The sequence below is a fragment of the Lynx canadensis genome, chromosome E3, assembly GCF_007474595.2.
Source record: "Lynx canadensis isolate LIC74 chromosome E3, mLynCan4.pri.v2, whole genome shotgun sequence".
Taxonomy (NCBI): Eukaryota; Metazoa; Chordata; class Mammalia; order Carnivora; family Felidae; genus Lynx; species Lynx canadensis.
Genome location: NC_044318.1, coordinates 9,900,928 through 9,927,558, shown reverse-complemented (window position 1 = coordinate 9,927,558; position 26,631 = coordinate 9,900,928). Strand labels below are relative to the sequence as shown.

The following is a 26,631-nucleotide window of genomic DNA, read 5'->3' as shown; positions in this document are numbered from 1 at the left end:
CCAGTGCCAGATTAATTTCTAGATGATTGCTTTGTGCCTTATATTGACTTTTGAAAATACACACATCTCAAAGTGACATTTCTAGGGACAAAATGCAAGTAATAGCTTTAGTTCGTTATGTTGAAAACAGACATTTCTGTGATCTATTACATTTCTTTGAAGGTTTTTTGCATTTGCATGAATGTTTTATTGGAAATGTGGGAAATCATCCATTGAAAAATTATGAATCACTGTGTAAATGCTGAATAACGGGAGGGGAGTGGTTATTCCTTTTAATATAATCCCATTTCCCTTTTTTGTGCCTTGTCTAAAACCTTGGAAAGCAGAAGGTAATAGAAATGGCAAAGTATGGAGTAAAACGAGAATCGTTCCCAGGGTGGAAGGTTCCGTGATGCAGGTTTGCCTTTTGGGATGTCACTGTTGCCCAGAATACAGACTGGAGAGCTGTTTTCCCAGGGGGTCCGTGGCCGCCTAACTATGCTGATGAAAAGACTTGATCCAGTGGGATTAAAGTAGCATGCTTTATTTGTTAGCAGTTCTCTTTAGGAGTATTTTTCTTGACCTGATACTATGTTTTGCTCCACGATCCCTGAGAGATTAGTTCACACAGATGTCTCCTGGATAGCACGTGGCCCGTCCTGATGTCAAAGTTTCTGCACTGCTCAGCTCCAGTGTTTCTGCGCATTCTTTCAGTGTATCTTTGGGGGCCTTACTCTGCAGTGCCCCAGGTGCTGTTAGCTCTAGGCTTCTGAGAGAATTTCACAAGCTAAGTGGTTTTATACCTAGAGTCAAGATCTGGAGGCCCACCTTTTCCTTCCTGAAGGAGAGATAGGGACACACACTATTAAAAATGAAAATAATTGGGGCATCTGGGTGACTCGGTGAAATGTCCGATTCTTGATTTCGGCTCAGGTTTGTGGGTTCGAGCCGTGCATCGGGTTCTGCCCTGACAGTGTGGAGCCTTCTTGGGCTTCTCTCTCTGCCTCTGATTCTCTCTCACTCACTCAAGAATAAATAAACTTAACAAAGTTTAAAAGTAATCATTCTCTGCTGTTGGAGGGGTTTTTGTGGGGAAAAAAGTATGAGAAATATTCTTAGGTCTCCTTCCCAGATCATTGCCCATCATTAAGACTTACTGGCTAAGGGCGCCAGGGTGGCTCAGTCGGTTGAGCGTCTGACTCTTGATTTTGACTCAGGTCATGATCCCAGGGTCATTGGGATAGAGCCCTGTGTCGGGCTTCGTGCTGAGCGTGGACCCTGCTTAAGATTCTCTCTCTCCCCCTCCCTCCGTCTCCCCCACTTACATGCATGCGCTCACTCTCTCTAAAAAAAAAAAAAAAAAAAAAAAAGACTTACTGGCTGCTAGATTTATTATCTCAGCCTAATTTTCTTCCTGAGTTTATATGAATCTCACTTTTTCATGATTACCACTGTGGCATAGTCCAATAGAAATGTAACATAAACCACATAGATATTTTTAAATTTACCTGTGGCCGCATTAAAAGTTAAGAAGAGGGGCACCTAGGTGGCTCAGTCAGTTAAGTTAGGTGGCCAGCTTCTGCTCAGGTCATGATCTCGCAGTTCATGGGTTTGAGCCCCGTCAGGCTCTGTGCAGACAGCTTGGAGTCTGGAGCCTGCTTTGAATTCTGTGTCTCTGCCCTTCTCCCCCTCATGCTCTGTTTCTGTTTCTCAAAAAATGAAGAAAAACATTAAAAAAATTTTTTTTTAAGTTAAGAAACTGGTAAAAATAACTTCTGTCTATAAAATAATACATTTTGTTTAGCCCAGTGTATTCAGGTTTATTGCCATTTCAACAGGCGGTCAGTATAAAAACTATTGAGATATTTTATAGATACTTTTTGAACCAAGTCTCTTATGCTTTTACACTTAACAGCACGTCTCAATTCAGGTGCTGAATTTTCATTGGAAACACCTGATCTTTGTTTAGATTACATAAAAATTACAGTGGAAAAAGAGGTATATCCTCAAGTTGTTGTATATATACTTCAGAGTTGTCCAGGGACTGAGTTGAGTGTCGCTTTAAAATTAATTAAGATCAAGTAGAGATAAAAATTGAGTCCCTTACTTGCTCATGTTTCAAGTGCTTGTTAGTGTAGCGGCTCCCTTATAGGACTGTGCAGCTGTGGACAGAGGCCTCTGACCCCAGTGTCCCAGCGTGACGCAAATTTTTCTTGAGCTACTGAGTCTCTTGCAAGCACATCCCCGAGGTAAATGTGTCAGATTTGTGCTCCCGGCTACCTGTCATTGCTGAGTGTGAGTTGTATAATGTTCCTTCAGGCAAATGTACTATTAATTTTGAAACCATCAAACCTCTGTCCTCTTTGCTAACAAAAGAAACTATTATTACTCTTTCTGGAATGGTTGAGAATTTTAACATTTTTGCCTCCACGACGTAGTTCTTGCCTCGGTGTGTGTGTGCTTTACCGCAGTACCAAACTGAAGTTTTAATATTAAAAATTGAATTCAAGTCATGTGGTTTTAAGTAAAATAAAGTACTTTGATGTTAAAACAGTATGCAAAAGCCCCAAAACAAAAATCTTGATGTAAACCAGAGATCCCAAATGAGCCAGATGGATCCGAGTAGAAACCAGACGTACTTTCAGATTCTCGCATCCTCAGCGCGACCTTGGTGGCTGACGCGAGGTAAATGGTGACCGTGGAAGGTGGAAGGCACAAGAAGGTCAGCAGAACCATTCTAGGGGGGGAGTAGTGGGGGAAGCAGGGGTGGAGCGGCACAGAAGCAGCCCAGCCTCAGAAGATCGCAAGGGCGGTTTGCCTAAGCGCCAAAAGTAGAGGCCCGATGATCGGATCCAAGTGAGACCATTTGTTACCGAGTGCACGCAAACCGTGATGTGGCGCAGGGGGCCCAGATGGTGGCCGTGTGTGCTGTGGGCCTCGCAGCTGAGGGACCCGGGGCCAGGGGCTCAGCGCCTTTTGTAGCAAGCGATGGATGCGTATCGCCAGTCTTCACGCGGTGGTCACCTTGACCCGCGTAGTTGCCTGAGGGACCGGCTGCAGGAGCTGCTCAGCGACCACTGCTTTTGCCCAGACGTTCTTTCCTGGTCTTGCTGTTTCTTGCACTGGTCTCTGTGACACCTTTCACTGGGTGGTGAAGAGACTTTGCATTTTTAAAAATTAATTGAATTGATTGAATTGTAATGACATACATTGATCATGTATGTCATTGTTTGACCTTTTGGTGGAGGAGGGGAGAGCATTATTCTGAATTTATTTACTTAAGTTTTTTTATGTTTATTTATTTTGAGAGAGAGCGTGCATGTGTGCAAGCAAGCAGGGGACGGGCAGGGAGAGAGGGAGAGAGAATCCCAAGCAGGCTCCATGCTGTCATCACAGAGCCCAACTTTGGGCTCGATCCCCTGAACTGCGAGATATGACCTCGGCCAAAGTCAGACATTTCACCGACTGAACCACCTCGGAACCCCTGAAATTACTCACTTTATAAATGACAGAGATTCCCTACTGTAGAAAGCCTTGGAGCCCTGCTTAACAGAAAATGTTCTGGGCATAGAGATAAGAAATGTTATTTTTTTGTGTCTTTCTTACGCTATAAACTTCCCCTGCTAATTCAAGTACTCCTTGTACACATGAGAGTGCAAATTTAAGCTGCTTCTTCTAGCAAGATTTCCGCTATATGCAGGAACTTAAAATAGACGTGTGATTTTCGTAGATCTCTCTATGTGTGAAAAATAAAATTTTGAAATTGTGATATGTTTGGACGTGCGAGAATCTGCTGTGTGCAGGCAGGCAGGCTGTCCATTCTTTTTAGTGCAGTTAAACAGGTTTTTGAATGGGCCTTTTCAACTTACGGGGCAGGCTGTCCCTTATTATTCCTCTGCTCCAATAAACCATGTTGCTGACATTGGCAGACTTTCAAATGAACTTCGTCACTGGCTGCCTCCTTCCTTTCCTTCTTGTCTTCTTAGCTGTGGGCATCCACCAAGATTTAGCCTTCTCCTAGAGGGTGGCGTCTTCCATCAGTTCATACCCTCTCTTACGTCCTGCTTTTTCTTCTGACAGATTGGCATCTGAGCTTACCTGCTGTGCCATTTTTTAAAATTCTGATTTTGAGCCAATTTTGTACTTGTAGAAAAGTTGCAGAAATAGGACAGGGAGTTCCTCAAATTTCTACCTTCACCTCGCTTCCCCCATTGTTCACATATTATGTAACCGTTTGTTATAAAGGTGCTTGGGCCAGAATTAAGAACGTAACATTGGTATGGTTATTATTGTTATTATTATTATTATTATTATTATTATATTTTTTTATTCAAAACAAATTTTTAATGTTTATTTTTGAGAAAGAGAACGTGCGCAAGCAGGGGAGGGGCAGAGATAGAGGGAGACACAGACTCTGAAAGTAGGCTCCAGGCTCTGAGCTGTCAGCGTAGAGCCCGGCACGGGGCTCGAGCCCACAAACCATGAGATCCTGACCTGAGCCGAAGTCCAACACTTAACCGACTGAGCCACCCAGGCCACCCAGTATCATTGACTGAACCGCAGAGCTCATTTGCATTTTTCCCATGTTTTCACTGATGTTTCTTTTCTGTTCCAGTATCCAATCTTGGATCCCACATCACTTTTAATTCTTTTTTCTCCATCTCCTCCAACCTGTGACATCTCCTTAGTCTTTCCTTGTCTTCTATGACCTTGACACTTTTCAGGGATAGTGGTCATTGTTTATTTTGTTGCTCAGATAGTTGCAGGTTCCACCTTTAGGAGTGTCTTGGGTTCGCTCCTGTGTCCTTTGAACAAGTTTCATTCTTTTTATGAGCACATCTTTATTGTGACATAAAACGTTTCAATCTGCTTTTGTACTCTCCTTGCCTCAGCTCTGGAATTAGCTTCTTCTCCAGGGAGCCCTGGTTTCTTTTATTGAAGAATGGCATTTAGAAACCAAGATCTGGGCGTCGGGTGTGCTCTTTGGTATGAGGTGTCATAACTTTTGGCCTTTTCAGCAGGTAGAGCTAGGACATCTATGTATTTATACCCACATGTATGTATACGTTTGTAGTTCTGTTTCTGTTACGTGTGTGTGTGTGCGCGCGCATGTATGTGTGAAAAGCTGTAAGTTTATCAAAATTCCTTCTGATTCCAGTCTCACACCAGAGTAGAGCGCTCTTCTGTTAGTGTCGAACTTCGTCCACCCACCCTGAGAATCCTGGCTCTCAGTCGTCTTTAGATTTACAGTGCTTGGTCAGGACACTGTTTCAGTGACTCACTTCTTAACTCTCCACCCCTACCCCCTCCACCATGGAGTGGCAGTTACGTTTATTTGTTAGTGCTTGTATTCCACATTGGGCTCCCGCACGTAGTGGTCGATTTAATGATTTTCGTTTCTGAGGATGTGAAGGGTGAACCATGCTCTGGTTCCAAGGGTCCGATACACAAAGGTCTCTGAGCAGGACCAGGCTGCCTCACCCCTGTTCTCCGGAACCCATTTCCTTTCCTTTCCCGTCCTGGCCCCCCTTCCTTCCACACATAACCAATCTCTGTCACTTGTGACTTATTCTTCTGGTGTTTCTTTGGTTTTGTGCCGTTTTATGTTTTTGTTATTATTTTTTAACGTTGGTTTATTTTTTAGAGAGAGTGCACGTGCAAGTGGGGGAGGGGCAGAGAGGGAGGGACAGGATCTGAAGCAGGCTCTGCACCCACAGCAGAGAGCCTGGCATGGGGCTCGAACTCACGGGCCATGAGATCATGACCTGAGCCGAAGTCGTGACGCTCAACCGACTGAGCCACCCAGGCGCCCCGGTTTTGTGCTATTTTAAACTCCTCAGATTTGGGGGAAAGATAGATGGTCCAACGTGGCCTCAGAGATTGCTGTTCCTGCTTCCTCCCTGCTGGCCGCACCTTGTCTGAGGGGAAGAGGGCACCTCTGCCAGGGAGTGGGGTTAAGCTGGAAGCTTGGTGTGGTCAGTACCTTAATATTTTTATATTTTGGCTGCTTGGGTATAACTTGGTAACATTTAAAGTTAAACCAATGTCTTACTTCACATCTAATAAAGCAGAAAGGGGATAGGAAAGAATGTACTTTTTCCTACATCGTCTTATCCGCTAGCTCTCCACAAATACTAGATATTGTAGTCAATTTTTAGGCACACAAATGCTGTGTATACTCCTTGAGGGAAAGAAAGCTTATACTTTCTTTGATCTCTTCCCCCCCCCCCCCCCCCCCCCCCTGGCCACAACTATTTTTCTTACTTTTTGGAGGCTTTATACTTTTCTGAACACATGTGCCTGTAAGAAACAAACGTATATTGTTCCATCAGGTGTGAGTTATTTTTGGTATTCTGAGAGAGAGACAGCACGAGTGGGGGAGGGGCAGAGAGAGAAGGAGGGAGAGAATCCCCAGGACGCTCTGCGCTGCCAGCGCCGAGCCCGAAGTGGGGCTCGATCTCACGAATCATGAGATCATGACCTGAGCCGAAACCAAGAGTCAGACGCTTAACCAACCGAGCCAACCTTTTAAATGAAGAGGTACACTTTATCTTTCTTCAGCTTGCTTTTTCACTCACGTATGGCTTTAAAAAATGTTCGCATTGTGTGGACAGCCCTGCCCCATTGTTTTTCACATCTGCAGAGTACTTCCTGGTGACTGCCCTTCGTGTGCCTCTTGGTGCACGTGTGCGGAGAAGCAGCGGGGCTGCAGCCTGTGTCCGCACCTCCCTGTGACAGGTGCAGCTGCTTGTGCTCCCGAGCAGCTGCCGTGTCACCGTTTCCCACCAGCGTTGTATCCGAGTATCATCTCTCTGCCGCTCACCGTGCTTGGTACTTCCCGTTGTCTCAAGTTTGGGGCAGTTGGAGGGGAAAAGGGAGTATTTTGTTCTAATGGGCTTTCCTCTGAAATAGGGAAGTTGAGTGTGTGTTCGTGTACTTCTAAGCCTTTTACATTTTTTCCTTTGGTTTGCCCATTTTTAATTGCTTTCTTTTTCTTATTAATTTGTATGAGTTCTTTGTTCATGCTAGGTTCATTCATTTAACCCATATGTTTTGAGCTCTTAATATGCCTAGGCACCACTACAGGTACTGGGGTAATAGCTATAAACAAGATTCCTAATTTCACATAAGTTCCGAGGAAGCTGGACTGAAGAAGAGAAAAATAAATCAACCAGATTCTGTAGATGTTAATAAGTGCTATAAAAAAATGGAGTACTGGTAGAGCATCTACGTGAGTCGGGGAGGAAGCCCCAGTTTTCCGTTACGGACTTCATCCTCTAAATGTTTGCATTGAGGCGGGGTGGTCAGGGAAGGCTTCTCGGAGCAGGTGGGGCTGGAGTTGACATCTGAATGACGAGAGGCCGGCCGTGGAAGTATCCAGACAGAGCATCATGTGCCTGGGCTCTCCATGGGGCTAATGAGTGAGGGGAACCAGGTAGCCGGCGATGAGGTCGGGTCGTCGCAGGGAGACAGCGTGCGGGTGATGATCAGAGACGTTACTCAGGAGTAGACGTGAGGTCTGTTTCTGGAGGAGATTTCTCCAGCTCCTCCTCCTCCTCTTCTAGGCTAGGTGACCAGAAAGAGCTTTGCTCTGGGGAATTTGTGCGTCAAGACTTGATGATTGGGTTTTGTGGTGGTTTTAAGGCATAGGCTTTTTCTTTAATAAAGGAAAATTTTCTGTTTCAGATTACCTAGGAACAGTACGATTTGGGGTTATCACAAATAAACATCTTGCGAAACTGGTATCCTTAGTACACTCTGGAAGTGTGTATTTACATAGACATTTCAACACATCACTTGTAAGTATTTTGAAATCACATTTATATTAGTGCAGTGGTTCTTAACCTTATTTAGGTCACAGACTTCTTTGAGAATTGGATAAAATCTCTGGGCACTCTCCCTAGGAAAGCGAACATGATTTTATATGCAAATTTAGGGTTTCTGCAACCCCACTCTGGAGCCCTTGTCCCCACTTATGAACCCAGGCATTAGAGGGCTCTCGAATGTAACATCGAGAAATTCTTTGTTTATATTCTTTGGTTTGGGCCTGGCCTCATTAGTTTTCCTCCTTGGATGCAACTGCAGGCGTAATCTGTGGGAGAACTGTTGCTCTGGGCCCATGTCCTCAGAGGTTAAGCTTCCATCAGGCGACGATGTTGGTTGTTCATTTGTGCCATTGGTCAGGAGTAGTAACATGATACGCTTTTCTCCTTAGCTGATGAAATGGGTTTTGAAGTTCTTGTTAAGTCACAGTGAGAAGTTGATGGCTTCTCACCCGAGAGCGCCTCAGTTCTCCATTGTCGTCTTTGTTCCCTGATTTCACTTGCTTTTTGCTGGACCAGCCCCAAGTCAGCTATTTCTAAGCCTTTGACCTGTATGTATCCTGCTTAGTCGTGTGCCTCTGCTTAATTTATTGTTGCATCCTCAGTCCCATCACCGAGAGTTTATTTTTCTTAAGTATTTTCTGTCTCTGACTTCATTGACAGTGTCATTGATTGACAGGTGGAGTGAAGGCCAGTGTCTCTGTACCCTCTGTACACAGCCCGTTGAACCTGCGCTCCCCTTAGCCCAGCGTGCAAGTCTTATGCCTCTGGGGGCGCCTTTAGGCCCTCTCCAGGGTGCCCCCTTGGTGGCCAGTCCCCCTGGCTTCTGCAGGTCCCTCATAGCCCAGATGCTGTGCTTTATTTCTTGTAGTTCCTGTTCCCAAAGTCCAATGTATTTTTGTGTTTTCCAAATAGAAGTGCATATGTGACGTTTGGGTATGTTTTTTCAACCTCCCGCCGTCCCACTTGGAGAGTCACTGTGGTGGTGGTTTCTCTCCCGCTCTCCTCGTGCCTCTGTCTAAGCTTCCGACTTGCTCTGCTTTCGCTGTGTGCCCTTCTCCTCCATCCTCCTCGTAGAGCCAGCACAGGGCGGGTGCATTCACAGGGGAGGGCGCTGAGCAAGGAACTTCAAATAGAGAAGAGAAGGTAGGGCTGTGAGAACGGCGCTGACAGATCCAGTGGGTTTTACTGATCAGGTTTGTAGTCTCTAAGGTTGGTTGGTTGGTTGAACAGCAGAATTCCTCTTATCAAATGAAGTATTCCTGGGACACCGGTTTTCTAGAATAGCCGTGGACGTCTTTGTCACGAGGCAATTTAAGTCTCTGCTTTGGAGAGTACAAAATATCTTGTTTCGTGGAACCCTCCAAAGCACTTTTTTGGGGGGGCAGTTTTGTTTGAAACCCAGTGATTCATCTCGCTGGAATTTCAGAAATAATTTTACGTTGATGTTCTTTGGTTGTTTCAGAAAAAAAAAAAGCAAAAAATCTAAGTGTCTCTTTGCTTCATTCCTTACACGTGAAGTGTGATCTGTGGCCCGATACAAGTTCTAGGTCATTCACAGATTCATTCAAGTATTTGTTCTTCTAGTCCCTGGGGGGTACAGGTGACCAGAACAGATGCAAGCCTCTGCCCGAGTGGAGGGTCTGCTCCCGCCCTACGAGCCGATTTTCGAGGAAGCAGTGTAAAAATCTAAAGGCTCCTTGACTTGATAATTTCTCTGATTCATCCATTGATGCTTCTATAAGAACCCAGTCAAATGAAATAGGTCCCCTTGGCCAGGGCAGAAGAGGTCCTTGTTGCCAGAGGCAGACAGGGCGAGTTCTTTGCTCATGGCTGGTCTGTCTGAAGGGAGCAAGAGGCATCTGTGATGGGAAAGTCACTTCTCGCAGCCACTTTTTGCTTTTCCCAAGCACTTGGTAGGCGCCGCTGCGTCTGGAGGAGCGGGGGCAGGTCCCGTCCCCGCATCTCCCGTCTGCCCCCGGGCAGTGGTGGGGCGGTGGGGGCCACCGGGGGCCGGCCCCGCGTCTACCCTGTGTCGCCCTCCGCAGGTCTTTCCCAGGGAGGCCGTCAACTACACGGCGGAGAACATCCACAAGTGGGCCCTGGAGAACCGAGAGGCGCTCCTCCGCTGGCTGCGTCCACACGGCGGCAAGAGCCTCCTGCTGAACAACGAGCTGAAGAAGGGCCCGGCACTGCTTGTGTTTCTGCCTTTCAATCCTTTAGCCGAAAGCCACCCTTTAATAGATGAGGTAAGAGTCGTCATGTTCAAAGATACCCTGTAAGGAGCAGAACCTCGTGAACTTGGACGTCTCACTCCACGTTCCATGTTCCGAGGGTTCTCCGCGTTTCCGTGCCCGGGACAGGGTCCGCTGCAGCGTCTGTGGCCACACCGACAGCTGCTCGGGTCTGGGGGAGTCGGCGGGGACAGCCACACCGAACCTCGCCTGGCCGGGGAAGGACCAGGTGTCGCTTTTCTGTGATGACTGGTTTGGGGAGTGGGATAGAGGGGCTGGCCAGCGGCACGGGCGGGTGTGGCCTCGGGGATGCCCGACCGCAAGCCCTGGCCGTCCTCAGCCGGCAGCCCGAGTGGAGTGGTGACACTGGCCCCCTTGTTTCTCTGAGCCTTTCCTGTCGCGTGGATAACCAGAGCGGTTCCCAGAGACAGCCGCTGTCAGGAGTCCCTGCCCCTCCTCCTGCCTCTCTGGTTTCGTCTGGAGCTCTCACTCTCTCTGGATGTCAGTTTATTTTCTACATGGGTCATTTGGAGGCACTTAGAGAGAGTAATGACAATAACCGGGGAGCGCCTGGGATTGCTAAATTGGATTTACTGGGGGGTTTTATTTTTTCCTTCCCTCAAGGATCCCTTCATTGGCCAGAACCAATTTCATACAGCCAGTGTGGCCCTGGCCGGGCTAACCAGACACCGCCTCTCCCTGAGCCCTTCCACGTGAGCCTGATGGTCTGCCTGGAGGCAATGGCGAGATGGGGTTCTTGCCCAGCCAGACCCCTGACTTTGCCACTCTGGGGGCCTCTTTATGAACATTGTTATTCCTGCTGCTACCCTGGCTTAGTGGAAGAGAGGAGAGAAATGAAATCGGTTTGTTTCTTCTCCTCTGATTAGGGAGGACTTGATGTAATAAGACTTAATTCTTCAGAAAACCTTCAGTGGCTCAGATATTTTATGGACTGAGACTTTCTCCCAAATTACTTGGCCTTCACTGCATCTAATGATAAGAGCCTTAAGGCTCTTTGTAGGAGAGATGGGATTTTTAACCAAGATGTTAGCTCTGGTTTTGGATCTTTGCTTCAGCTTTTAAAATTTCTTTCTGGAGAATTCTATTCTTGTCTGGTTTGGGCAAACCAGGGTCCTGGATGGGGTGGTGGTCTGTGACCAGAGCCCAGTTCCTCTGTTCAGGGGGTCGTGGCTGGATTTCGGCCCTTGGTGGGAAGGCACTTGGTTTTCTGCCTTTTTCCCTTCTCTCCCCCACTTCCTCCATCTGCGGCCAGGCCGCCTTGTATTATCAGAGTTTGCCTGTGGCTCCTTTCCTCAAGGCTCAGAGTGTCCCCGCAAGGTGAGTGGATTCCCGTAACATCAGCGTATGGCTGAGGGGTTGTTGAAAACGAGATGGCCTCCTAGCAGTATTATGGACTCCTTAGCCAAGCAGAGTGCTCTGTGCAGTACATTTCCTCTTTGTTTTAGATCGATTTAGCAAATGTTTGTTGAGCACTATGTCAGGGAGCTCATATGGGGAGAAGGGTGGAGAAGACACAGCCTTGCTCTCATGGTCCCAGAGGCTTGTGCCGTAGGGCAGCACGAGCTTGCTCCTTGTAATTCAAGGCACAGGAAGGTCAGCCCCAGGTTTGGATTGGGGGGAATTGGAGGAGACAGGGCTCCGTCCCAGGAAGCTGGGGGCTGGGCTGGGCGGGGCTGAGGCTGGGAGAGTCTTCGGACGGGGCAGGCATTTGGGACGGAGTCTCTGGGTGGCTGGAGGTAGGGAAGTTGCTGCGGATCCAGTGTTCGGATGTAGTGTGGGTGGTGACCCCCATAAAGGGCTGGCTGGAGAAGACCCAGATTTAAAGCCTGAAGAGGAGAGGCCCTTGGGGGCTGCTTTGAGGACTTCAGGATTAATCGTGGCCATCGGAGCCTCACTGACCAAGGAGAGGTGTCAGCAGAACCGTGGGTTACCATTATCGACGTTTTCCAGGAAAGTGGGAAGATGTAAAATGCTTGACTTGGACGGTGGTGGGGATGGGAAGTGGCAGACGGTCGAGGAAGCTTACGGGCTGTTGAGCGCAGGGAGGCAGCATACGGCGAGGGCGGTAGAGTCAGGGCTTTGGGGTGGGGGGCGTGGCGGAGGGTTCACGGGCGGGCGGCCGTGTGGTGGTTGCACTGCGAGGCCCGGTCCAGGACCAGCAGCTGCTCGCACACACTCGCGGCTCCGGGGGACACGGCATGGGCCGCGCACGGCGTCAGGCCGCTGACCCCCTTGTGTGTCTAGAGAGAGTCCTAGAGGGGTCCTGAGACATCTCAGTGTGCTTGTCACAAGACCCGGTGACTTGTTTTCAGCTCGAATAGCACTGCTTTGAGGCATTCACGGCATGGGAGTCTGATAAGCAAAGTCATGGTTGTCTTATTGGGACTTGAACATGTATCTGATTAAAGAAAATGGAGGCGGGCATTTATAGCACAGACATTTCAGGTTATTTGTCACATTTTCCTTATTCGTTCACGCGAAATTAAATAGGACATGAAGCGATTCACGTGTAAAGCCGCCTGTTGTGTCAAAGTAATAGAAGAGTAAAAACCAGTTCAGTTTACAGGAGAAAAGTAAGAATTCCTCGCTTTTTAAGAGCATTACTCTACACAGAATATTTTCTTTCTTTTATTTTCATTGTTTGTTTTTGAGAGACAGAGCGAGCAGGGGAGGGGCAGACAGAGGGGGACAGAGGATCTCAAGCAGGTTCCCAGCTGACAGCAGTGAGCCCAACACGGGGCTCGAACTCAGGAATTGTGAGATCATGACCTGAGCCAAAGTCAGACACTCAACTGACTGAGCCACCCAGGTGCCCCCAAGATATTTTCTTCAGTTAGAAGAAATTGGGGCACCTGGTGGCTCTGACTTTGGCTCAGGTCATGATCTCGAGGCTCGTGGGTTTGAGCCCCGCATCAGCCTCTGGTGCTGACAGCTCAGTGCCTGGAGCCTGCTTTGGATTCTCCGTCTTCCCTCCCTCTGCCCCTCCCCGACTTGTGCTCTCTTTCTCTCAAAAATGAATAAGTGTCAAAAAATATATATATATATTTTTAATTTTTTTAACGTTTATTTATTTTTGAGACAGAGAGAGACAGAGCATGAACGGGGGAGGGGCGCAGAGATAGAGGGAGACACAGAATCGGAAGCAGGCTCCAGGCTCTGAGCCATCAGCCCAGAGCCTGACGTGGGGCTCGAACTCAGGGACCATGAGATCGTGACCTGGGCTGAAGTCGGAGGCTCAACCGACTGAGCCACCCAGGCGCCCCAAAAAATATTTTTTTTAATGAAATAATAAGTAATATAAAAGCATCCTTTACATGGCTGCTTTGCTTATGAGCAATGTCGTGAAAAGAGATGAGGAAAAACGCGTTTTCAGGAATCTTGCCCTTAGTATGCTCCTACTTGGACTTTGTAAATACTTGAATTTTTGTGGGTTTTTTCTGGGGGCTGGGGGCATGGCTAGGAGTAGTGATCTGTTGTGTCTTTGAGTGCAAAGCAGTCCTGAGATGGGGCCGGAGGGTCGCTGGGCCCTTTATGGATCATGTAGGCTTGACTTGGTTAGTCCCGTGTGCTCTCAGAGCCTTATCCAGAAAGGGTTGAGAGGTTTTTGTATGGGGAAGAAAGTGAAACACTGGTTTATCATCTAAAATGATCTTTTTTTTATGCCCAAGAATTATTCAGGGTTTTTTCTGTATGAATGCCTATGTCTTGAGTTAACATTGTCTGTAAATACCATATATAAAATTTGTAGGTTTTTTTGAAATTGGAAAAGCACTCATTAAATGGTTCTACACACACACACACACACACACACACACACACACACACACCTACCTTAATGAAACAAAGTCCTGAGTGACTTTACACCTTTTAACTAACTGGCAAATTTGATCCAAATTCAAATTTGATCCAAACCTGGTGAATGGTTTGGAGCAGGTTGAATTCGGAGCCTCCTGTGAGGTGTGGGTTTATTTGGAAACCCCTATGCCGTGAAATACTTTGATCCACTCAGGTGTTTGGGAAGTTTTTAGACTTAGTGGAGGTGAAGAAGGAAGACATCGTTTGTATGGAGAGGGGCAGAGGTGTGAAGGAAAAGGCGCTCCCCTGGGCGTTGAGATTTAAAACCTGTTGCTGGTCCCTCGACGGCCCGGACGCACGTCGAGGGGCGAGCTTCGCTCTGGTCCTGTGCTGGACGGAGACGTCTGCCTCTCCGGCCCCTTCTCTGCACGGGTGGTTCCCTGTCGATAGAGGCGCGTGTTGCGAAAGAGACCCCGAGCCTCTTGATTCGGGCTTTTGGTGTGGCAGCTTCCCGTTCGGGGCGACGCGTCCGGCCGGGGCTCCTTGTGACTCACGCTCCGATGCTTTCCAGGCCTGATGGCTGCGGGGTCGCCCCCTCGGCCCTCCCTGCGCCTCTCACGAGCTCCGCCCTGTGTTTCAGATCACCGAAGTGGCCTTGGAGTACAACAACTGTCACAGGGACCAGGTGGTCGAGCGGCTCCTTCAGCACCTGCGGCGAGCGGACGCCCCACTGTTCCGGTCTCTGGCGCCCGAGCCCCCCGCCCAGCTGCCGGACCCGTCGCCGATAGCGGCGTCCCCCTGCTGCAACACCGTGGTGCTGCCCCAGTGGCGCCCCGTCTCCAGGACCCACAACGTCTGTGAGCTGTGCGTCAACCAGACCACGGCGGGCCTCAGGCCCAGCTCGGCCGGCGTGCCGCAGTGCAGCTTTTTTGAGATGGCGGCGGCTCTGGATTCTTTCTACCTCAAGGAACAGACCTTTTATCACGTGGTGTCCCACAGCGTGGAGTGCAGCAACTTCCTGAGCTCCTACAGCCCTTTCAGCTACTACACTGCATGTTGCAGGACCATAAACAGGGCCGCGACGGGCTTCGTGGATTCTGCGCAAGGTGTCTTTGAAACCCCGGCCGTTGCGTTTTCTTCCCTGGAGGAGAAATGCCATGTTGAGACCCCGGGCTCCCTTCCTCACATTGAGGAGAACCGCTATCTCTTTCCTGAGGTGGACGTGAGCAGCACGAACTTCACAGGCCTGAGCTGCAGAACCAACAAGACCCTGAACATCTACCTTTTGGATTCGAATTTATTTTGGTTGTATGCAGAGAGGCTGGGGGCTCCGAGCGCCCCCCGGGTGAAGGAATTTGCCACGATTGTCGATGTGAGAGAAGAGTCTCACTACGTCCTGGATCCAAAAGAAGCTCTTAGGAAGTTCACCCTAGGTACCGTGGGCGCCTCCCTTCCCCAGGCGTAAAAAGGATCCCTTAACCTCACACTGGGAACTTTCCTCCGGCGATGGCAGTACCCTTGGTCATGGGTGATGTCAGCTCTTTAGCTCATTTGAATTCTTTAGACTGCACTTGGTCATAGTTTTAAGAGAAGCTGGTTTTGTCTGTTAAGTGGACCGGGAACTTCCTGACTGCAAATTGTGGCTAAGTTTCTCATGCAGCCCCTTGGGGGGTGGGTAGAAGTCCGCGTTGCAAATTGGCGGTCCCTGTCCTGTTTGGAGGTGGAGTGAGCTGCATGGGGTGGGAGCATCCCGGGGGCTGAGGAATTTGAGCCCTGACAGCGGGGTCCCTTCTAGAGGAGCTGAGACAGAAGGCACTGAACCCGCACAGCAGCCTGTCCTCCCTTTTGGCCCACGGGTTTGGATGTAGAAATTTCCAGGTCGCCAGACCTAATTTGTTCTGCCGCTGTTTGTACCTCCTTGAGAAATGCTGCTGTGACCTTGGGTGCCTAGACTGTCACAAACACGTGTCACATTGCAGACCAGCAGAAACCGCTTTTGGGGGCGGGGTGGGTAAGGCCCATTCTGGGAAAGCGTCCGGGAGCTCGACCTCGGGGCTCGGCGGTGGCAGCGGCTGTAAGGAACACCAGCTGTCCTGTTCCCGGGGCTCTGCTGACATCCTTGATGTCCACACGAGGAAGTGAGAATTCAAAAGCCGTGTTAGTTCAGCCTCACTGGAAATGTGGGGGAAGCCAGCGTTTGCCAGATGGAGGCAGGAGCAATTTGGTAGAGAGGGAAACCTTTCTTATCCAAGTTTTAGAGGGTATGAAAGCAAAAGGAAACTCCAAGCCCCCTAAATAACAGTCCTTTTAGCTGTCTTCTTTTAAGCCCAGGCGAAGCTTGTTTCTTACAATGGCCACCTTTGGAAAGGCTCATGTAAATGTTGATTCTTGTCCTGTGTCAAGGTCTACGTTATAAACATGAAGCTCCCGAGTGTTTAAAGGAACCTGTGACCTATCGCTTTATGAATTGCATTCTCTATCGTTACTGTAAATTACTCCTGATTGGTGTTTTCTAAAGTTACGTTTTGGTGTTCTGAGTTTTTCTAAAGTGAAACAAGCCTGTATTTTTGAAGTGTTTATTGGACTTACCCGAATTATGTTCAGTAATACACAAGCATTCAGTGAGCTCATAATGTGTTCAATTTGAACTTGAGGGTAATCTGAAAGAAGCCTTCTTCAGATTTATTTTCCTCTCCCTTCCCTCCCTCCCTCCCTCCTTCCTTTCTTCCTTTCTTCCTTTCAGAGATAGAGTGCACAAGCAGGGGAGGGGCAGGGAGAAAGGGGGACAGAAGATCTGAAGCGGGCTCTGCACGCACAGCAGAGAGCCCTCTGTGGGGCTTGAACCCGCGAACCATGAGATCATGACCTGAGCCGAAGGCAGACGCTTGACCGACTGAGCCACCCAGGCGCCCCGTAATTTCTTTTCCTCTTCTGTATCTGCTCTGAAATGTACATGTAGCTCAGCTCTTTGTCCTGGAGTTGGTGACAAAATTCGTAAGGGTCCTTGTGAAAAAGTACCTGTGTCTCGCTGGTTTGGAGAGTTGACTGTTAAGTCGGCTGTCTCTGGGGCAGTTTCAGAATTGAGGCTTCATTCAGATTAGGAGATAATTTTTGGTTTTATGTTTCAGAAACATAGCCAAGTAAGTTATTCAGATGCAGATAATGAGTTCTCTTTAGTATGCACAGGACATCCTTCACTTCCTCCTCCCTCTGTGGAAAGTGTCACTCACTATTCATTAGGACCTCAAAATGGAGAGAGGAGAGAAAGAAGGCACCCGCCGATCAGTGCTGCTCTAGACAGGTGCCAAGGAGTCTGAAGGCAGTGGGAGGGGAAAGCTGTTGGTTCGAGTTAGGTTTTTGGATTATTTGTGAGCCTTATGGGATTTTCCACGAAATATAATTGAGTTTATTTTTCCTACACTTTCAAGAAAGAAACTTGAAGGACTTGAACAAAGGAAACAAAACCCACAGCTCCCCGCCTCAAGTATTAAACGCCTGTCACCTCCCAGTACCTTGTGGAGTTAGCCGCATCTGTAGTGCTGTTTAAAGGTCTGAGCGTTGTAGGTTGAAGTCTCTTCGGGGCGGTGGCATGTCGATCAGGTGTCTGTTTGGGGACCAGCCCCATTAGGAGAAAAGAGAACTCCTGGCCTGTAAATCCTAGAGCCTGAGACTCCGCGTGGTGTTTTGGTAGCTAGATTACTGTCTGCCGAGGTCGCGCTCAGAGCTGAACCTGGTGCCCCCCCCCCCCCCCCCGCCCCGCCCCGGGCAGCCTCGTTCAGGGCGCTCCCTGTGGGCGAGGTGTTCAGAGTGCCAGCCTGTGAAGCCATCCCAGCTTTTACGTGCAGAGTGTAAAGTAGGCCAGCTACTCCCCCTGTACTTCGCCAAGAGCTGATCTCATTTTCTCTTTATTTTTAGAGTCTTTTATTCAAAACTTCAGCGTTCTCTACAGTCCCTTGAAAAGGCACCTTATTGGAAGTGATTCTGCCCAGTTCCCTCCTCAGCATTTAATCACTGAAGTGACAACTGATACCTTTTGGGAAGTGGTCCTTCAAAAACAGGTACGGAGTCGGAGGGGCACAAATCCAGCCACCTCCCCCTGGTGAGGTAGCTGCCGAAGCTGCGGGCGTCGGGGCGAAGGCTGGGTTTTGATAAGGCCCAGGTCAGTCGCGGGACGGTCTCCCTGCACGACATACGCGTTACCCGACGCTTCTCTCACCGCAGAAAGTCCTTAAGAAAGCACAGAATTGGAACGATGTGAAGCTGGAGATATTCCCTGGCAGGGGAGCAGTAAGCAGCAGCTCCTGAAAGCCCGCTGGGTTCCGCGCGCGGTCGGGACACGCGTGCGCCCTTTGTAACCACCGTCTTCCCTTCCCCCAGGACGTGTTGCTGCTCTATTACGCACAGTGGTGCGGCTTCTGTCCATCCCTCAATCACGTCTTCATCCAGCTAGCTCGCCTCCTGCCGGCGGACGCCCTCACTGTGGCCCGGTAAGGAAGCCCGTTCGTTCTGCCCGTCTTCGCTCCTCACAGCGTAGCCGTGTGGCTGGCGAGGGCCTGCCGGCTTTTCATAAACCTTGGGTGAGACTGGGTGCAGTTTGATTGTCAGCTTGAAGCCAGAGCAGAACCTCCTCGAAACCCGCGTGCTCCCAGTGAGTTCTGAGCGTTGCTTCCGTGGTGCCAAGTGTGTGTAGCCCCGACCGAATTCCCGGGAGGGCGAGTGTGGGGGCGGCGCTGACCCCTCCCCGCCAGCGGCCGGCTCCCCGGAACCCCATGGGAAGGGTGCCCACGGAGCTCCGTGGCACGGTGGCCTCGGCCCGGTGAAAGGGGGCGGTCCTGACGTGCCGCCCACCGGCCCCGGGACCCGGAGCACATCCCTCCGCCAGGTCTGGCCTCCCTCCTCACTCCTCACATTAGGAAGAAACACTGGTTGGTACCTTTGTGTTCTGGTTTTGTGATTCCGTGGGTACCGGATGTGGGCTCCGTAGTCAGCAAAACCGTTTTTAAATCACTGTTTTGTAGAGACAAGTCTGAAATGAAGACTGTTTGGATAGGTACTAAGCTGTTGGGCCGGGGGGGGGGGGGGGGGGGGGGCAGGTGGTGTTTAGATTTCAGCCTTCCAGGCAGATTAGAGTTCAGTACAAAGATTAAATCATAGGAAAGAACAACAGAACATAGAATATTGAGTTTGCAGGGCGCCTGGGTGGCGCAGTCGGTTAAGCGTCCGACTTCAGCCAGGTCACCATCTCGTGGTCCGTGAGTTCGAGCCCCGCGTCAGGCTCTGGGCTGATGGCTCAGAGCCTGGAGCCTGTTTCCGATTCTGTGTCTCCCTCTCTCTCTGCCCCTCCCCCGTTCATGCTCTGTCTCTCTCTGTCCCAAAAAATAAATAAACGTTGAAAAAAAATTTTTAAGAATATTGAGTTTGCTAGTTTGAGGGATGGAAACTTCCCAAAGTGAAGCAGTTAAAAAAAAAATAATTAAAGAAAGATGGACAGATTGCACTAGAAAAGTGTGCAGTGAGAGACATAAGGAAAATAGGCTTAAGAAAGAAAGAAAAATAGGTATATTTTACAGCATCTCTGTTTCACCCGCTGGGTCTGCTCTGAGCAGCATAGAGCCAAACTGCGCCGTGAGAGTTTTCTTTGTACGTATCCTCTGACCTAATTGTCGCCGCACTTGGTGAAGCAGCCGCGGCTGTCACTCTCTTTTTACCGAGGAGGAGATCAAGGCACAGAGAGATGCGGTAATTTTCCCAGAGTCGCACAGACTGTAAGTGAGGACCCAGGCTTCCCGGTCAGGCGCTCCTACTCTAGACCCTGAGAAATGACAAAGGTTTAAGGAGCTGCTGAGAAGAAAATGCGGTCAGTCCACACAGTGGAATGTTACTCGGCCTTAAAAAGGAAGCACATTCTGAAACCCGTTACGAGGTGGACACAGACCTTGAGGGCGTCAGTGCAAAGTGAGATACAGAGATACGAAAGGACACATCCTTTGCCATCGCACACATGCAGGGCACCCAGGGCAGTCACATTCGCAGAGACAGAGAGGAGATGGTGGGTGCCCGGGGGAGCAGGGGTGGGGGCTGTGCAGCGGGTAGAGATTCCCCAGTTTTTCAGGATGACAGAACGCTTCTGCAGGTGGGTGGTGGGGACGGCTGCACGGCATTATGAATGCACTTTGCACGACCAGACTGTGCGCTCAGGAGTGGTTCGGATGGCATGTTGTGTGTGTATTTTACCGCAGTGACAAATTGGGGGTCCGGGGAGAAACACCCGAGAGGGACTCCTGTGTGAAGAAAAGACACGAATAGGCTTTGTCACGGCCGGGGGAGGAGAGTATAAGTAAGCAAGTGTGGAAGTTACAGCCTAATAAATGTAAATGAAAACAATAACAAAGTATCATTTACACTTATTAACAGATGCTTTGACGTGACAGACTCTTGTGTTGATAAAATGGAGTGAAATTGGCACAGAGAGATGGAGCTAATAGCAGAAGTGAATTGGCGTCACCTTTTTGGAAGGCATTTTAGCAACATTTGTAAGAAAGCACAAAAGTTGTTACACATTTTTGACCCAGTTAATTTTACTTTGGGGAATTAAGGAGCTAGGACTCGCAGAGAAGCATGAACTAGTCACTCCCTGTAGCATTATTTGTATCTAATGGTAGAAGCACAGCTAAGTAAATTACAGTTGGGCGTTTGATGGGATTTTTGCCCATTTATTGGAACAATGCTTTTCGTAGAATTATTGAAAAGAATTGCCGGGGCGCCTGGGTGGCGCAGTCGGTTAAGCGTCCGACTTCAGCCAGGTCACGATCTCACGGTCCGGGAGTTCGAGCCCCGCGTCAGGCTCTGGGCTGATGGCTCGGAGCCTGGAGCCTGTTTCCGATTCTGTGTCTCCCTCTCTCTCTGCCCCTCCCCCGTTCATGCTCTGTCTCTCTCTGTCCCAAAAATAAATAAAAACGTTGAAAAAAAAAATTTTTTTTAAAAAAAAAAAAGAAAAGAATTGCATTTGAAATATATGAATACTGCTCTTAACAACATGCGGGTATATACACCAAGCCTGAATGAGAATCCCAGAAAGAAGGCCCGATTGGCCCAATGGAATTCTGAGTGATATCTACAACAGTGTTTTTCTTTCAATTTTACATGATTTTGGAGTGAAAATCGGGAGGAAAAACGGTATTTGATGATAGGCTAGAGCGTGCCCTACCACTTGTTTAAAAAACGGAACTCTGACGTTTCAGGTAGGCTCGACCAGGCAGAGACGGGAGTGCCGTTGAGTTGTTTAAGACCATTCTAAAGTGGTCACCCTTTTGGGCGAGTGCATGGCGCTGGTTGACGCCCAATGAATGGCCATGATTCTCGGAGAACTACTATCAAGTTAATGATTCAGAAAGTCCCCACTTTTGTATGCATTATTTGTGATGATTGATGTCCGAACCACCTGTCCGAATGGCCCTCCAAGGTCTGCTCCGTTCTTCGAGGACTAATGGTTGTTTGTTTGTTTGTGTTTTTCGCTCCATCTGAGCAGTGCCTGCCAGCTGAGGTTGGGGGGGAGCTGAGTGCCGGCTGCAGGAGGGGCCACTACCTGCTTCACCAGTAATAAACCCCAGGTTGGGTAATTCAGCACACATGGCGTTTTCCAGATTAGAAAATTAATCTAAAATCTGCTAAGAAAATGCGTGTTTTGTGGCCTCCATCCGAGTTACAAAATATAAATATAAAATAGAGTATCACCTTTACTCTCCAGTTTTCTTACATCTTCAGAGGCTTGATGTATTTTGCACAATGATTTCCTTTTTCCAGAGCTAGTCCAGGGATTTCACTGCTTGCCCAGACCCCGTGAGGGGAGCGTGGACTGCTCCTGAGGTGTCAGTGAGGTGTTTTTCTTTTGAAAGTTCATTTTTACTCTCAGGACATGCCCCTTCTGCTCCGTAGGTTAAAGTGGAGAAAGTTGCATGTTCTGGAAGCATCGGTTCTTGTCCCCTGAGCTGCACCCAACCTGGAGTAGTGGTACGTTTACTCAGAGGGCCCGACCAGTATGGCCACGGAATATGCTCCAGGATCTTCATTTATTGGAGAAAGTTCTTTGAGGTCGGAGTGTCTTGGGCTGATCTTTTACTTATTCTCATCTTTCCCTCTGCCTTTGTCAGGATTGATGTATCTCAGAATGACCTTCCTTGGGAATTCATGGTTGACCGTCTCCCTACTATCTTATTTTTCCCCTGCAGCAGGTAAGTTTTTTCACTGTTTTCGATCTTTGCTCAATATTTGGGCAGATGGGATTCTTTTGAAAATGAAAAGGGTTTAAGGTGCTTCACAGAAATGAAATGCAAATCGTCAGCTGTTACTAAACTATTTTGAATAAAATGTATTGTTAAAAAAATGTTCCATTGAGGGGGGAGAAAAAAGAAAAAAAAAATGCGCCATCAGGGACCCGGGGTAAAAGGGCTTTCGTGTCACGAGGTCGGAGGTGGTTTTTGGTAAGAACTTCACCCCTCCCCCCGTGCTTTCACGAGCGTGCATGTGGCCGTCAGAGCTCGTCTGCCTTCTGGGTCTTACGAGCCTCCAGGGGATGCCGAGATGGATGGCCAAGAGCCACGTTCACCTGGGCCAGACGGCAGCTCATCTCTTGAGCCCCCCGGGAGTCAGGCCCTGGCTGACCCCGGCTTTCGTGTGCGTCATTTTCCATCGAGTTCTCCTGATGCCCGGCTTGTCCCTCCTGTGCAAGCTGGAAATGGAGACGACTCCTCACTGTACCCCGTTCATGGGATTCAAGGAGCCTTCTCCCCACGTGTGCAGACTTCCGTGAACGTCTGCCACGGGGCTCTCCCCTTGATCTCTTCACATCGTGCAGGCGGACTCCAAGTCCAATGATGACAGCAACTGCCCCGAAAGCCCGGCAGGCGGGGACGGGACCTAAGCAAGGAGGACGAACGGCCTAACTTGGCAATTAGTAAATGTTGGGTGCGGAGGTTTTGCTGAAAGGGAAATGAACTCTTGGCCTTTAAAAGCCTGATAAACGAGATGTTCTGACCCCTTTTTTAAAAAAAAAGATGCTCTTTTGTTTTCAAAAGGGTCCTCGGGGACCTAGTCACACGACTCTGATGGTATCTTTATAGGGAAAAAGCATTTGCAGGTTACTCTAACGAGGTCCTTAATTCACGTATGTGGTGTGTCCTGTTTTAATTTCCTGCCCTCACTTTTACTGTTCACGGCAGCCACTGCCATACTTTTTATTTCTCTTTTTATTTCTCATAGATACCTAATCATTTCCTTGTTGTTCCCTCTTTATCTCAAGGAATTTTTGCTGGAATACTTCCTGGGGTAGTAGGGTCCTGTCACATCATGCACTAAAAACAGAGCGTGACTCATCCTGTTGTGCTGACTGTTGTCATGAGCCTCTTTCCTTCTAAGAAACAAAGTGCCGCACAGTCAAGGAATCATGGACCATAAAGCAGTTTCATCTGTGTGGGATGGAGGTTGGGCAGGAAGTTTAATGAAGCATGGTTTTCGAATTTCAAACATAGTTTGGAAAAGTATTAAAGTCCTAACACCCAGCAGGTGCCAGCAGCTAGAATGCATGAGTGTGTCTTGAGCGAGACAGAAGGAGATACACCGAGAATTGGTGACGGGGTGTGTGTTGGGGGACTGGGTCAGGCTGGAGTGCCTTGCAGTAGAAAGTTGCCTGATTGTCCGTGTGAGGATGTGCATTGGTGATCCCTGCAGCCCTTTAGCGTTTTGTTTTTAGCTTTTTTAATGTTTGTTTATTTTTGAGACAGCCCTAGTGGGAGAAGAGCAGAGAGAGAGGGAGTCACAGAATCCGCAGCAGGCTCCAGGCTCTGAGCTGTCAGCACAGAGCCCGACGCGGGGCTGGAACCCACGAACCGTGAGATCGTGACCTGAGCCGAAGTCAGACGCTCAACTGACTGAGCTGCCCAGGCGCCCCTGCGGCCCCTTAGTATTGGAAAGTCAAGAATGTAAATACTGAACGTGAGAAGAGTGTCCAGCTCTTTGTTTTATTCTTTTTTTATTTTTTATTTTTTTTTATTTTTTTGGGGACAGGCAGAGCATGAACGGGGGAGGGGCAGAGAGAGAGGGAGACACAGAATCGGAAACAGGCTCCAGGCTCCGAGCCATCAGCCCAGAGCCCGACGCGGGGCTCGAACTCCCGGACCGCGAGATCGTGACCTGGCTGAAGTCGGACGCTTAACCGACTGCGCCACCCAGGCGCCCCATGTCCAGCTCTTTGTTAACGCAGCGAGCTTGGTAAACCAAAAAACCTCATTACTGCTCTGGAATGGAATTTTCCTTATTTCCTAAAAGTAAAGAGTAGTCGCAAGAGAAGTGAGCTCCCCGTTAGCTGGTCCAGATTGAATGAGTGCTCAGGTTACTCAGAGGGTGTGAACAGGCAAAGGGTGTGAGCTGACCGCTGGCAAGAGAGGAGAGGAGAGATCCCTTTTTCACGGTGACTGTGCTTACGTCATCGTCAGTGAAAAGAATGTAAAAGCGTGTGTGTGCAGCCTGCCCACACGCTAGGTCACGTGCGCAGTAAGTAGCGGAGTGTCAAGATGTTGACAGTTACTTTGGAGGAGGATTCCAGGTGATGGGGGGGTGCCTCGTGTGCTGTGCACATTGCCTCCAGCCAGCACGTGTTTCACAGTCCTGGAACAGAAGCCACATGCAAGGGCTTGTCCTCTGCCACAGGGCGCGCCCTGGGCCGCCTCCTGCGCCCGCCGGCTTTCCTGTGCGGGTGCATCATAGAGCCGCTCTTCCTGCCACCACTGCGTGTCACGTTTCAGAATCGAGGCGCCCTGGCACGCGCCTGGGTGAAGACGTCACAAGGATGGGCTGGTTCATTCTAGCATGTGCCCTGGCAAGGACCGGGCCTCTTGAGAGGAGCAGCCCGCCCGGCCGCAGTAGCACGGCCCCGTCTTTGGAGAAGATGCCTTACACCCTCGGTCAGGTTTTTATTTGGCCCTTTAGGTGCTAGAGCTACGTGAACACACGCCTAGGGGATTCCGAAGGGAGTCGGACCGCGGGGCCTTTTACCACCACGTTTCCGAAATGATTCTTTCCTGGGGAGTTTGTTCACACCTGTGTCCTTGCTACTTGTAAAAAGTGGGAAAGCACTTTAGCACGCGTGTTAGGCAGACTCACGGGGATGGCGCCCCGAACTCTGCTCTGAAATAGCGTGCTTACAGAGGTCGTTTTCAGTCACGTGAAGGTCGCCCACCCACGCTCCGGTCCCTCGGCAGCCCCCTCCCGGGGCAGTTCGGGTACTCTGCCCTACGAGACCGGGTTTGCGCCGCCTGCACCCCACAGGCACCAGGTGGTTTGTAGTCGTCGAATGGCTGGGAGGGCGCAGTCGAAGAAAGCTTCTGGAGGTTAAGAAAACCATGTTTTATTTTTTTTTGGTTTTTTTTTTTGTTTTGTTTTTGTTTTTTTTCAACGTTTATTTATTTTTGGGACAGAGAGAGACAGAGCATGAACGGGGGAGGGGCAGAGAGAGAGGGAGACACAGAATCGGAAGCAGGCTCCAGGCTCTGAGCCATCAGCCCAGAGCCCGACGCGGGGCTCGAACTCACGGACGGCGAGATCGTGACCTGGCTGAAGTCGGACGCTTAACCGACTGCGCCACCCAGGCGCCCCGAAAACCATGTTTTAAAGTAGGGTGTGGTTACATATTTACTCTGAATATTTGACTTTTCCATTTCCCTGAAAGTCTCCCTGAGTGTGGTATAAAATGGGGCATATGCGATTTTAATTTCCCTGTGATACTTATTTCATTGGGAAAGAGCTACCCATCAGTAGAACACCTTTTGTCTTAGGTATTTGGCCCCTGGCTTTGTGTGTGGCGAGGGCCCGTGAGCTTGTAATGAGTGGTTTCTGGTTGGGCTTTGAAAGAACAGTATGATTGATTTTAGGCTAACGCTCAGCTTTCAGGTAACTCGTGCCCTCCTTCCAACAGTCCCGTGAGGGCAACAACACTCCCGTCACCCCTTCCACGGGTGAGGGGGTGCAGGGGCGCAGAGAGGCCGCCGGGCTGGGCACTCACGACGGTGGGCGGCAGCCTTACAGGTCTGCCTGGCAGGTGGCCCTGCCTCACCCCCGTTGCTTTAGGACAACGTAGCTGCTCTTTGCCCACCTTGTGCGTCAAGCTGGTGGCTCTGATGTAGTGCGGCCAGAGTGTGCATACACAGGTCACTGTACACACGCCAGACATTTTGGTCATCAGGCAGTTAAATGACAACTTCTCAAAAGGAATTTTCTGCATCAGGGCTTGCAACAGAGTTTTGGGGAAAACCCCCTTCCTACGTCACTTTGCTTCCTTATTCTGTGCTCTCAGGGCGGGGCAGCCTTCCTTTCTCACAGTCCCTTGGTGGGTCTGTTTGGCCGGAGTCAGGGCCTGAGTGACACTTCGCCCATTTTGCTAATAACAATGTCTCCAGATGTTGCCAGATGCCCGTGGCAGGGGGCGGGTTATAGTCTCCCCCAGGTAAGAACTCCTGCTCTGAATAACGCGTCCTACCGGCTGGCCGAAGAAATCCGGCTGAGTGTTCAGTCTTCATTTCACCAAGCACTTTGACGGCCACGGGGTGACACAGGTGACGTCCTGTCCGGGGACGCCCTTCCTTACCGGCCACTGGGCCTCCCAGAGTTCGAAGAGGCCTCTCTGCCCACACGCTGCCGGTACCCTCTTGGGCCTGGGAGCTCCTTGTCTTGCTTAGAAGGTTGTTAACAGAAACTGAGCTCTTTGTCCTGGGAACAGACACACAGTT

At 49.5% G+C, this 26,631-nt stretch overlaps 1 protein-coding gene across 4 annotated transcripts in view; it reads left to right on the top strand.

Moving 5' to 3' along the window:
- Window positions 1-26,631, top strand: part of TXNDC11 (thioredoxin domain containing 11) — a 61,002-nt gene that overhangs the window by 33,393 nt on the left and 978 nt on the right. For 3 of the 4 annotated variants that reach the window (XM_030300639.1, XM_030300638.1, XM_030300641.1), the window contains 6 exons: window positions 7,666-7,778; window positions 9,851-10,051; window positions 14,493-15,285; window positions 17,768-17,910; window positions 18,230-18,339; window positions 22,003-22,083. In XM_030300639.1, the coding sequence (XP_030156499.1) occupies window positions 7,666-7,778; window positions 9,851-10,051; window positions 14,493-15,285; window positions 17,768-17,910; window positions 18,230-18,339; window positions 22,003-22,083 (1,441 nt within the window). The remainder of the gene's footprint in view (window positions 1-7,665; window positions 7,779-9,850; window positions 10,052-14,492; window positions 15,286-17,767; window positions 17,911-18,229; window positions 18,340-22,002; window positions 22,084-26,631) is intronic. The other variant, XM_030300640.1, reaches the window with a different exon arrangement.